This window comes from Bos mutus, chromosome 3 (assembly GCF_027580195.1).
Source record: "Bos mutus isolate GX-2022 chromosome 3, NWIPB_WYAK_1.1, whole genome shotgun sequence".
Lineage (NCBI taxonomy): Eukaryota > Metazoa > Chordata > Mammalia > Artiodactyla > Bovidae > Bos > Bos mutus.
Genome location: NC_091619.1, coordinates 55,140,389 through 55,154,608, shown reverse-complemented (window position 1 = coordinate 55,154,608; position 14,220 = coordinate 55,140,389). Strand labels below are relative to the sequence as shown.

At 34.4% G+C, this 14,220-nt stretch overlaps 1 protein-coding gene across 1 annotated transcript in view; it reads left to right on the top strand.

The window, feature by feature from the left end:
* The window catches only part of SH3GLB1 (SH3 domain containing GRB2 like, endophilin B1), a 46,640-nt gene that overhangs the window by 16,827 nt on the left and 15,593 nt on the right, over positions 1-14,220 (top strand). The window contains exons 4-5 of the mRNA XM_005888426.3: positions 1,054-1,187; positions 2,669-2,761. Coding sequence (XP_005888488.1) covers positions 1,054-1,187; positions 2,669-2,761 — 227 coding nt within the window. The remainder of the gene's footprint in view (positions 1-1,053; positions 1,188-2,668; positions 2,762-14,220) is intronic.

Here is a 14,220-nt window from a genome sequence, read left to right as displayed (position 1 = left end):
TTTTAGTAAATCCTCACTTAAATCCTACTTGTAAATTTTGTTATCTCTGTGTAAGAACAAGGAAACTGAATCTTAGACAGGTTACATAGTTCATCTATGATCACACAGAGCTAGTAATTCAAATGTAGATCTATATCCAGAAATTGAGCTCTTAACTACAAGTTATATTATTACCTTCCTTACAAATTAGATCTAATGTCATCCGAACATAAAGGAATTAAGATCCACAGAACTAAAGCTTATTAGAGGTAGATTAGTCCTACTTCCATTAGAACCTATCTTGAGGTTCTCTTTTTCTCTATTTTCCACTGAATTTGTCCTATTTAAATACTAGGTGGTGTGTGCTGCTGAACAGATTTTTTTTTTTTAACTTAAGATACAAATGTATACTATTATTTATAGACACTTGAAATAAGTACATAAATACAGGAACAGAAGAATTTTTACCTGGTCTACTTATTAACATATTTTAAGAATTATACTTTTATAAGCATATCTGTACTATTTGAGCTTTGACTATAAATATTTTTAAGTGTATCTGTCCTCTTTTGTCCCGTTGGTAGAGTTAGTACAATTAACTATGATATGATAAAGAATTTATCTTTGTCATTTTCACTTACATATTTATAATCTTAAATTTACTTTCAAAATAAAACTATCTTTTATGTGTGTGTGTGTTCAGTCGCTCAGTCATGTCTGACTCTTTGTGACCCCATGAACTGTAGCCCACCAGACTCCTTCTGTCCATGGAATTTTCCAGGCAAGAATCATGGAGCAGGTTGCCATTTCCTACTCCAGTGGATCTTCCTGACCCAGAGTTTGAACACGCATCTCTTACATCCCCTGTACTGGCAGGTGGATGCTTTACCACTGCATCACCTGGGAAGCCCAAAACTATCTTACCTACAATTAATTTTATTTGATTTTTACTTGAGTAAACAAGTAACAACTAACTTTAAGGCAGATCAAATAGCTAATTTATCTTAACATGATTTTCTGACATTACCAGACAGTGTTTTTAAAAAAAAACAAAAAACTTTTTTTCCTTTGCAGGTAACGCCCTTATTAAATGTGGAGAAACACAAAAACGAATTGGAACAGCAGACAGAGAGCTGATTCAAACTTCAGCCTTAAATTTTCTCACTCCGTTAAGAAACTTTATAGAAGGCGATTACAAAACAATTGCTGTGAGTTGGAAAATGTTCATTTTTTTAGTAAAACAATTTAGGTATATACTTACAGGTTAAAAACTTGTAGTTTTTAATGAGCAGTTGCACTCTTAATGACTTTGTAGATATAGCAGATTAGAAGAATTAAATAATCAGAAGAACTAAACAATCTAGCAAGATGTATAATGCAACAGAATATAAAACTAACCAAAATAGAGGATTATTAATGATACAGACTCCACTTCTATGTCCCTGTAGTGTTATTGAGATGTCTTTACATCCATTTTTGTTCATTATCAGCCCTGAAATCTATAAACAAATTCCTGTAATGATTATTAAAATGTGGCACAAATTATTGTCATAGTATAGCCATACATTTAAACTGGGAGCCAGAATCATAATGACTAGAAGCTATATTTCTGGCTATTAGACTTCCTGTCTTTTTGTATCCGTAGAAGTCTACCATCTTCTTTTAACACAGGTGTGTTTTATTTCTTAAATATAAGAAAAAAAAAAAATCACTTCCCAAACCTAATCTATTAGTCTATTATTTTTTTAGTTTAAGTTGTGTTTTAAATGATGGAGAGTAGTGTCCTAGGTGAATATTTTTTCCCAAGATTTTTATTGTAAATACTCCTTCAAACTTAATTTTCATATTTCTTATTATAGAAACTTAGTATGTTTACATTGAATCTGTGTATAAAAAGTGTTTGGCCTGAAACAAAGGAAAAATCATAAAGATGAAATATGATTGAAAAGGTATTATATTGTCAACAGGATGAAATTTGATATGTGGAATCTAAGAATTAACAAAGCAAACAGTAAAATCTTATAAACTAGTATATTATGAAGAAGCTTAACATTCCCCTGAGGAATTCTAAGATACCATACTAACATTTATTCATGATTCATTCTAAATAAATGTGAAATTCTGTTTTCGGAGTAGCAGAGTTGCTTGTGGTGCTGCAGCACGGGGTTGCAAGGAGCCTTGCCCTAGGGCCTCTACCTTCTTCACCTTAGGTACTTCCTAGATTATCTGTAACAGGCTGAAACAGTTTCTCAAGCTGAGCACTACTAACATTTTAGTTCGAGTAATTCTTTGTTGTAAGAACTGTACTACGTTGTAAGATATGTAGCTGCGTCTCTGGCTTCTACCCAGTGGATGCCAGTAACATCCATCCCCAAATTATGACAACCAGGAAGATATTGCCAAGCATTCCTCAACAAAGAGCAAAATCACAGAATATTAAAACTAATATTCCTTTGTTTCTACCATCACCTGCCATCTTTCCCAGATCTAGAATGTCTCTATCGTTTTTAAATTGCAGATAGTGAGAAAATGGAGTCTGACACCTGAAAGGTCACTTAATGGCTAATTTTGTAATCATAGATGTTTGTTCATCAGATGATTGTTTAATGGGAGAATAGTACTTTAAATGTGTGTGCTCTTAGTGGATTTTTAACAGCATTAGGCTTTATTTTCTTTCCTATATTTATAGAAAGAGAGGAAACTATTACAAAATAAGAGACTGGATTTGGATGCTGCAAAAACAAGACTAAAAAAAGCAAAAGCTGCGGAAACTAGAGCATCAGTAAGTACTGTTTTGTTTTGTTTTTAAATAAAAAAATATTTTAGGTTAATAACTTTTAAGTCTTGTAGAAGATTTCACTTATATATTATGCAAGTTACAGTCTATCATTAAGACTAGAATAGGACTTTAGGATATTATTTTTGTATTTTTTAAACTTTTCAGGACTTTTCAGGACTTAATACATTAAATCAGTGACAATAATCATATTAAGAGATGTCAGTATTCTTACTTTAGCAATCCACTTATTGCTAAAAAAAAATAAAAATTATAAGAGCTTCTAAAAAGCTGTGTCATATTTTGCAGATAACCTCAATGGTAATGGAAAATAAGTCTTTTGGAGATTTATTATATTTGAAAGAGAAAAATAGATAGTAATTAAGATGAGAATGAGTCAAGTTTGCGAATGCTTATGTGTACCTTAAAAATTAGATATGACTGCCTTTCCACATGTGATTCAAACTGACTAAAGGAATTGTCACCAAGAATAGTTCCAAAAACATTCAGACGGTGGCAGCATGGACTCCCAGGTGGCTGATTTGAAGGAGAGGAATCCCATTTAGATAAATAAGTTCTGGTATATTTTTTATAAAACCAACTTCTGAGTGGTCTTTTAGGACTGAATGGATATATGATAAATAAAGTAGTTCGGTGATTTTATATATATATGTGAAGATATATAAGTAGATATATATGTAAAACTTTCTTTAAAGATTTTATTTATAAAGCCTCTAATTTAATATAGCTTAAGTCTCTTCCAAAGTTCAGAGAGATTAATCAGACTTGAATTAGAGCACAGTATAAACAAGTTTGAATTTATTAGATGAAGCTAACAAGTTCATTCTTAACAAGCAAAGGGATATGTTTTGTTAAGAGACGTGACATTCCCACCGCCTTCTGTTCCCAACTCACTACCACTACTGTCATCAAGAGTCACTGCCTTAGGAGCATATTACCAAGGTGCTGGTGGAAGTCTGTTGTGGCTCTCTTATTGTGGAAAAAACTTGGTTTAGAGTGAAATTTAAAACTAGTGACTTGGTGTTGGAGAATGATGTCTTATGAGATTTACCCCAGCAGTTTGTATGAGCAGAATAAATTATTTTCTTCTAGACAGTTGCCCTTTAAAGATTCTTAATTAGCTACTGCTGGAGAATTATCTTTGACAAGACGTTAATTTCAAAATCACTGGCTAGTTCACCTCAGAATTACAGGACCTCATCATAAAGAATAGCCTAACTTCCCTGAACAAGCTTTTTGTAGATCAGAATTTTAAATACCAGAGATGGCAAGAGACTCTAAAATAGGATATTAATCTCTAAAGTTGCTAATAATAAACTTAGTAAAATATGAATTGGTTTTTAAGATACTAATTTCATAATCAGAAAAAACGTTAAATAAGGATTTTTTGGATTTAAATGTTTGAACAGAATATCTTTATTTGAAATGCCTTTATGTGCCTAGTGATGATGGAAAAACTATTGTCAAATGTCAGCACAAAACTTTCTTTAACAAGCACCATTACAAGATAACAGTAGTCTATTTTTTACTTGGAAAAGTTCCAGAAAATCATTGTTTCAACAGTACACAAGGTCCTATGATTACTCTAAATTATTTTACCACTGTTATTAAAATTTATATTTCCTTTTGATATATCCAGAAAAGATGTTGATAATATCTCTCTGCATTGTATTGTTGAGAAAAAAATTTTTTCGGAGAATTTAAATTTAAAAATAAGATTATACAAATGACTTTTTCAACAATTTCATTTGTACACAGCTTTTCTAGAATTTATATAATGCATGAAACAAAATTTAACTGTAGCTAAATATTAAAAATATTAGTCTAGACAAAAATTCCCATTTCCTGATTTTAGTTGTATTCTTTCCCTCTAGATAACCAACTTGCTTTTCTTCAAACTTTATTAGCAGTAAGTCTGAAATACTTTGGAAAGGAAAAGTCCTCTTAGTTTGTTATCACATAAAGCCTTGAGGCATGCCTGTATTTTGTGATATATTTTTTTCCTTTCCCTGTATTTCTCTTCCCTTTACTTGAAGAATAGAGAAAAAAATGAAACCACTAGGAGTTTGTTTTGCCTTTTTTTTTTTTTTTTTCCTTCTTTGACACATTTCATGCTTCCTAGTTGGTGGCTGGGGCAGTTACTCTAACCTCAGACTTTCTTTGATTTTACTTCCTTGTATAAATTTCCTTAGATTGTTTTGTGACCAGTTTCTCTGTAAGTAAGGTTTGAGACCTGTGAATATCAGCACTATTTAAAAAATTTGTTTCCCAGTTCCTTGTGACCTATTTTTAAATTCTAGATTTACTTAATGCTAATTTTGTGCAAGTTGCTTTGCTGAGAAGGAGTTAGTATATAAACGGTGCAAAATCTCTGCTGCCCTCAGTTTTACAATCTAGCATAGTAGATTGAATTTTTTGGTGATTTAGCCTTATCAGTAAAATATTTACACCTGTATTCAATATTGTGACCTTACTAACCTATTTTATTAGTTAATATGTTGAAGAATGGTAAAGCAATATCAAAGACATTTCTCAAAAATACACCAATGAGCAGAAAAGAGAAAACCTCCCTGAATATTTTACAGTGAAAACAAGTACAGCTTTGAAAATAGTATAAAGAGGAGCAAAAACAAATAACTTCTGCATCTAAGTTATAAGGCACTGACATTATTAACCTAATCTTAGTCTGTATAAGCTTTTTAAAAAATCATTTTAGAGTATCGTTAATGGAAAGAAAAAATCATCTGGTTTCAAAGCCCTCTGATATTGAGAGGTTTAGACGTCTGTCTGCTACTTTCGGGTATCCAAACATGATGGAAAATACATTATCACTAACATAATATAGCAAATATGTCCCTCTGTCCATCTAACCATTTCCACAGCAGTCCAGTTCACTTCATTCGCTTAGTCGTGTCCAACTCTTTGCAACCCCATGGACTGCAGCACACCAGGCTTCCCTGTCCATCACCAACTCCCGGAGCTTGCTCAAACTCATGACCATCAAGTCGGTGATGCCATCCAACCATCTTATCCTCTGTCGTCCCCTTCTCCTCCCTCCTTCAATCTTTCCCAGCATCAGGGTCTTTTCCAATGAGTCAGTTCTTCACATCAGGTGACTAAAGTAGTGGAGCTTCAGCTTCAGCATCAGTCCTTCCCATGAACATTCAGGGCTGATTCCTTTAGCTAAGATTGACTGGTTTGATCTCCTTGAAGTCTAAGGACTCTCAAGAGTCTTCTCCAACACCACAGTTGAAAAGCATGAATTCCACAATTTCTACAGAAGTCTGTGCCTTTAATCTAAAAACCAAGTGAATTTATAGAACCATCATATAATCTTAATTTTAATGTACACATATTAGAATTTAAAGTTTTAAAAATACAAGGATTGACTTGCCTTTCGTATTTCTTCAGGGTATGCCAAGACCTGGCTGAGGCTGATTGAAAGAGAACGTGGTTGAAGGCATCATACACTAATAAAATAGGAATGATCTTTGAATAGGGAAATTGTGGGCAGACAGAAGGACTTTCATAGGTGAAAATTTGATAAAACTTTAGGTGATTGTGGCAGTTTTTAAAGTAATGCATCTTCCCCAAATAATTCCAATTTAAAATCAAGCATCAGCCATGTTTTTTTTATCTTTGAAGACTTGAATCTTTTGAAAAAAATTGAATAAGTATCATAACATGAAAGTATGTGTTCTAATTGCCAAATCCAGCTATACCAAATTCAGATTTTAGAGTCTGAATTTATACATAAATATATAGTGCCTTTTATTACACAATAAAAGATGTTAATTTTATGTTAATTGACATAGATATTAAAAGATATTAATTGACAAAGAAAACAAAATTTACTTAGTTGGATTTTTTTTTAAGTAGAAGACCATCTTATCAGCTCTTAATACTTGTTTGTGTGTTGTGCAGAAGTAACTTGTTTCACTTTGTTCACTGGTGTAATGTGTTCTTTGTCTCTTACCTATGCACTTAAGCAACTAAACTCAGCACGCCTTGAAGGAGATAACATTATGGTAAATTTCTCTTACATGCTCAACCTCCTGCATGTAAAATGGCTGAAGGTTTGTTGGCCTACTGTGTTTTCTACATCTTGAATAAAGTGCCTTCTCTTGCTATTATCTACATGTAAAAGTCTAAAGTAGTTGAAGCTGTGCATTCATTAGTCTAACAAAAAATACAGAGAATGCTAGCTGAAGTAATACTGGAACTTGAAGAACAGAAATTATGTGTTCTAGTTGACAAATTCAGCTACACCAAATTCAGATTCTAGAGTCTGAATTTATATATAAATATATATTGCCTTTTATACACAATAAAAGATGTTCATTTTTTATGTTGACTGACATAGATATTCAAAGATATTAATTGACAAAGAAAATTAACAAAATTTACTTGACTTAGAGAAAAGTATAAGGTATACAAATTTACTTTGCTTCACAGTACCTTCAGTGTTTAATTTTCACCCAAACTCAACACAGAATTAATTTCTTCTTTGTAATTCCAGGCCAAAACAAACCCTAGTAGTTTATGTATTTCTGTAGTGTTGAGGACTGTGCAAGCAAGCTCAGTCACTTCAGTTGTGTCTTAACTCTCTGTGACACCATGGACTGTAGCCTGCTGTCCATGGGATTCTCCAGGCAAGAGCACTGGAGTGGTGGGTTGCCATTTCCTCCTCCAGGGGATCTTTCTGACCCAGGGATCAAACACATGTCTCCTGCAGATCCTGCATTGCAGGAAGATTCTTAACTGCTGAGCCATGTGTTAATTCACTTAGGAGAGTTGCTGAATAGTGATAGCTTTGAATTAGTAATGAGAATTATTCTATAGTATCCTGTATATTTTATTGAGCTTGATTTGAGGAAATTTTTGAGATGTTAAGCATATTTAATTTTTTAGCAAGATAGAAATTAGTAAAATCTAAACATTGTCCCAAAACTCATAAATGTTAGCCAGTAAAGATTTATAGGTACAGTGTTTCTCATAATACTCCTGAGTGTATTACTGCCATAGAAGTAGATGGAATCCACTGTTAAGTAGTAAATAATTGGCAGTTTTTATTTGTTAAATCAGTTGACTACTTTTACTTCATTAGCACTGTACTAAAAGGAGGGGGGAAAACGTGTAATAGAAAAGATTATTATACAGAATATGTAAAATGCATTTGTTTTTTAAACTACTCCAATTATTGAAGCCCTGGCTAAATTAGGGCTTTCCTTAGATAGCAAGAGAATGCATTCATTTATTTCCATTGTCCTATTTATATGTAGGTAAATGAGAAGTATGAGACTGTTTCACTCATTGGTACTTTAGTATATAAGTCATTTTAAACATTTTAAATCCTGCTGAACAGTTATCAAGACTTTGTTTCATTTATTAGGCATTTGTTTTACTACTTGTGTCATCTACTTATAAGATATGTTTAACTCTGGTAACTTTAAGTTCATCATATCTCAAGTTTATTTTGCCTCCCCTCATGGCTCTATCAACATTTTGTGTCCATTTATCCTTGCTTTATTTTAACTTCCTAAAATTGCAGAATTTTGAACCTAAGTGAGAAATTAGAAATCACATACTCTAAATGTCTCATTTTACTGATGAGAATACTAGAACTGAGAGGCATTAAATATTCCCAGTTTTGGAAACCTGTTATTAATTTAGAATTAGTATAAGACTCAAACATCAATACTATTAAACATAGAAGGCATACTTTCACAGTATATTAAGCTTTATTGATTTAACTATTACTGTTTAATCTGTTAATGTGACTCTGGAAAAAGTATGCCACGTGAATTAAAATATTTACATTTTTCTATACTAAGCTGTAGAAAATGTTAAATTCCAACTTTCTTTCATGCTCTATATTTTTCTCAATTTTTAATGCTGGCTAGATTTGGGCAGAGGAAGTGACAAAAGTAAGTAAATTATTAAACTACAGAATTATGAAACAAGAGTTTAAATGTCATTCTTTCAGTAAATCTATATTGGGCAACAACTATGGGGCCAATCACAGTCTTTGTTAGTATTGTCTTATAAAATCTGAAAATTATTATGGAAAGCTCAGATCTGTTTGGCTAGTAGTAGTTCCACGGAGCAGTATGACAGTGCTTCAGAGATGTTGTTTGTATACACACTCTGATAAATATGAGGAGTCTGTTATATTAAGTGTAGTCCTTACAGTGCCTTGCCAGAAGACAGTTCGTAAATACTTGGTTTATTCATATGATAATTTTGTGAATTATAGTTAACACTATGTATCTTCAGAGAAGTGAATATATCATGTCAAACAAATGAATTTTCAAGGTAACTGAAGCTTGTTTTCTCCAGCTCCAAAGCTAATTTTTCTGTCATTCTAGTTGAAAATATTCATAAAAAATTAAATACAGGTTAAAATATATTTAACTTTGCTTACAGTTAGGCTTATTATTATGAACATGCTTTATGTACTGTGCAACAATTGGATTCTTTGTTTTTGAAGTATGTTGTCTCCTCCCTCATTGTCATACTGTCACTTTTAAAAGTGACACTGTCTGTCCCTCAGTGTCAGACAGTGTGACACTGTCATACTGTCCATATTACCATTACTGCCCATCTCTCTACTTCTGCTACCATTTCTAATCTCTTGGTTAGGAAAGCAAATAAGCTAGTTTAAGGAATAAAATTATGACTCGTGCAGATTTATTTCAGGTGCTATTGAGGTCTTCAGAAGCATTTTTCATTTACTTCTCATGTTTAGAATCTGACCTTGAGATGAGGACAGTCCTGGGGATAGAGCCCGGGTGTTAATTGGACTTCTGACTATTAAATAGTTTTATAAACTTAAACTTATTTTCTGACTTTATAGGATTGCTGACTATGCAGTCTTGTTTCAGGCATAGGTTATGGAGCATGACTTGGAAATCCAGTGTGGAATTCTTGACTAATGACCATGCTCTCACTCCCTTTCATGGAATCCATTCATCAGCTTAGTTATGGTTACACCCTGGCCTCTCACCTCTTCCTGAACCTCTAGCATGAAAAGAGGACAGAATAACGTGGAAGAGAAAGTAGTTTGGTCAAGAAAGGGTCTCTTCCACTTTGATTAGCATACAGGTACATCAAAAAATTTTTACGGATTTGATCTTGCAGTCTCTACAAATTTGGGAAATGGCTGATATAATATCAAGAAACTCATGAAACAAATATTTACATTATTATGCTCGTATATGTTTAAAAAGTTTAAAATAACATCAAAATGAATTTCCAAAAATATTATCATTCTCACTTCTGTCATTTTTATAATTTAAAAATGTATAATTTTAAAACTTCATATTTCTGGAATATATTAAGGTTTAAGCCCCTAGAAAAAGTACATAATACTAACCAAGATTTCATAGCAAATGCCTTAGAAGCTTGACCAGAATTTCTGGCTTAAAATAATTAACCCAGTCCTGATATAACAAACCAACACACTCTTGGCCCTATTTCCAATTTATATCCTAAAAGAACTCTCTTTACTTCTCTCACCCAAGCTATGCTTTAGATCAGTTAGTCCAGTAACAGTAATTCTAAGCAGTAGAAGATCTTTTCCGTAGAACTCTATCCTAATTATAAAATTAAGTTGGAGAATGAGATCCTCCGGAGGACAGAATAAAAACTCTCAACTCATTGTCTTTGTCTAAACCCTTTTTCTGTGTCTTTTAATATGGATTATTTTCTTCCTAAGTAAATTGTTTGTGCTGAACTTAATTTCACTTACCTCAGCCTCTCCAATTAATTATTATAATCAATTAACATTTGTCAGAAGTAGAGATGGTTTGGGACATTAGACTGTTTGCAGCTACCCCAAACATACACAGCAACTTGTTCAAGAAACACGATTTGTTTCCTTCCTGTCATTTACCTTTTCTAAAATATAAAGTGTAGATTGTACAGAAGAATGACTTCCTAGGCTTTATAATATGGTGCTTTATTCACAAATAATTAAATTTTGTTAAAACATAGACTGATTCTTTGTCCTTACTAAGATCATTTCATAGTTTTTATTCAGTAGTTTTTAGCTTTAAAACATCATTTCCATTTCAGACTCAAGCTTCCTAATCACTTTTAATCTGCTACCTAGCTTACTTACTTACACCTTGTACAGAAACATTACCATTGAGTAGACTTTCCTGCCATTTCTACTAAAGGCTGTCAGATTGTACTTTCACAGTCAAACCTATGTGGAATAAGCCTCATTTATTTCTGAAGTACATTTATTTTTTTGTTTGCTTTGAATCTATATGTCAAAACCTCTCGACCAAGTAGAAAAGTAAATGGTGCAAATGTAACACTGAAGTAATTGGTTTTCCTTAACACTTCTTTTAGGAAGAACATTGACTTTTTTATTCCCCTGTGACATTTTTCTGCTACATACTGGAAGCTTATTACTTCAGCCCTGTTATCAAAGTACCATGTATTCTGGTTTTGGTCAAGTAAATTTAATTTTAACTCAACTTACTGAATACTTCAAGCTTATTTCCATAAGTCTCCTCTAGTGGTCAAGTCTTAGTCCTCTCTGCCATGTCTTTTGGCAATGGGATAAGAATGATTGCAGCAACTGATATCTCTTTTGCAGCTACTTCCTTGTTGACTGGGTTAAATATTGCCACCAAAGAGGGTAAAGGAGAGGGTGTGAAAGGGAAAGAATTCGCACCTTATTTTTATCCTTACTACAGTCTTGGAAAATACTGTAATTATTTGGTTAGGGGGGGTAAGCAATTTATCCTGGAGAGGTAGTAGAAAATATTATAATGATATTATCACCAGTGCTAATTCCCCATGGGGAATAAGCTAACTATTTTGAATGATCTATAAGATTTTATTTTTTCCTCTTCACTCTCATTACCGACCAACTCTGACTAAAGATTTGTGAGGATATTTATTTACCAGTACTTACTGTTTTTAAATTTTATTTTTTTAAGTGACTTATTTTGTCCCAGCACTAAACCAATCAGTTCAGTTCAGTCGCTCAGTCGTGTCCAACTTTTTGCGACCCCATGAATTGCAGCATGCCAGGCCTCCCTGTCCATTACCATCTCCCGGAGTTCACTCAGACTCACATCCATCCAGTCAGTGATGCTATCCAGCCATCTCATCCTCTGTTGTCCCCTTCTCCTCCTGCTCCCAATCGCTCACAGCATCAGAGTCTTTTCCAATGAGTCAGCTCTTCGCATGAGGTGGCCAAAGTACTGGAGTTTCAGCCTCAGCATCATTCCTTCCAAAGAACACCCAGGACTGATCTCCTCTAGAATGGACTGGTTGGATCTCCTTGCAGTCCAAGGGACTCTCAAGAGTCTTCTCCAACACCAAAGTCCAAAAGCATCAATTCTTCGGCGCTCAGCCTTCTTCACAGTCCAACTCTCACATCCATACGTGACTACTGGAAAAACCATAGCCTTGACTAGATGGACCTTTGTTGGCAATATAATGTCTCTGCTTTTGAATATGCTGTCTAGATTGGTCATAACTTTTCTTCCAAGGAGTAAGCGTCTTTTCATGGCTGCAGCACCATCTGCAGTGTTTTGGAGCCCCCAAAAATAAAGTCTGACACTGTTTCCACTGTTTCCCCATATATTTCCCATGAAGTCATGGGACCAGATGCCATGATCTTCGTTTTCTGAATGTTGAGCTTTAAGCCAACTTTTTCACTCTCCTCTTTCACTTTCATCAAGAGGCTTTTTAGTTCCTCCTCACTTTCTGACATAAGGGTGGTGTCATCTGCATATCTGAGGTTATTGATATTTCTCCCGGCAATCTTGATTCCAGCTTGTGCTTCTTCCAGTCCAGCGTTTCTCATGATGTACTCTGCATAGAAGTTAAATAAGCAGGATGACAATATACAGCCTTGACGTACTCCTTTTCCTATTTGGAACCAGTCTGTTGTTCCATGTCCAGTTCTAACTGTTGCTTCCTGACTGCATATAGGTTTCTCAAGAGACAGGTCTGATGGTCTGGTATTCCCATCTCTTTCAGAATTTTCCACAGTTTATTGTGATCCACACAGTCAAAGGCTTTGGCATAGTCAATAAAGCAGAAATAGATGTTTTTCTGGAACTCTCTTGCTTTTTCCATGATCCATCGGATGTTGGCAATTTGATCTCTTTTTCCTCTGCCTTTTCTAAAACCAGCTTGAACATCTGGAAGTTCACGGTTCAAGTACTGCTGAAGCCTGGCTTGGAGAATTTTGAGCATTACTTTACTAGCGTGGGAGATGAGTGCAGTTGTGCGGTAGTTTGAGCAGTCTTTGGCATTGGCTTTCTTTGGGATTGGAATGAAAACTGACCTTTCCCAGTCCTGTGGCCACTGCTGAGTTTTCCAAATTTGCTGGCATATTGAGTGCAGCACTTTCACAGCATCATCTTTCAGGATTTGAAAGAGCTCAACTGGAATTCCATCACCTCCACTAGCTTTGTTCATAGTAATGCTTTCTAAGGCCCACTTGACTTCACATTCCAGAATGTCTGGCTCTAGGTGAGTGATCATACCATCGTGATTATCTTGGTCGTGAAGATCTTTTTTGTACAGTTCTTCTGTGTTTTCTTGCCACCTCTTCTTAATATCTTCTGCTTCTGTTAGGTCCATACCATTTCTGTCCTTTATCAAGCCCATCTTTGCATGAAATGTTCCCTTGGTATCTCTAATTTTCTTGAAGAGATCTCTAGTCTTTCCCATTCTGTTGTTTTCCTCTATTTCTTTGCATTGATTGCTGAGGAAGGCTTTCTTATCTCTTCTTGCTATTCTTTGGAACTCTGCATTCAGATGCTTATATCTTTCCTTTTCTCCTTTGCTTTTCGCTTCTCTTTTCACAGCTATTTGTAATGCCTCCTCAGACAGCCATTTTGCTTTTTTGCATTTCTTTTCCATGGGGATGGTCTTGATCCTGTCTCCTGTACAGTGTCACAAACCTCATTCCATAGTTCATCAGGCACTCTATCTATCAGATCTAGTCCCTGAAATCTATTTCTCACTTCCACTGTATAATCATAAGGGATTTGATTTAGGTGATAACCTGAATGGTCTAGTGGTTTTCCCTACTTTCTTCAATTTAAGTCTGAATTTGGCCATAAGGAGTTCATGATCTGAGCCACAGTCAGCTCCCGGTCTTGTTTTTGCTGACTGTATAGAGCTTCTCCATCTTTGGCTGCAAAGAATATAAGCAATCTGATTTTGGTGTTGACCATCTGGTGATGTCCATGTGTAGAGTCATCTCTTGTGTTGTTGGAAGAGGGTGTTTGCTATGACCAGTGCGTTCTCTTGGCAAAATTCTATTAGCCTTTTCCCTGCTTCATTCCATATTCCAAGGCCAAATTTGTCTATTATTCCAGGTGTTTCTTGACTTCCTACTTTTGCATTCCAGTCCCCTATAATGAAAAGGACATCTTTTTGGGGTGTTAGTTCTAAAAGGTCTTGTA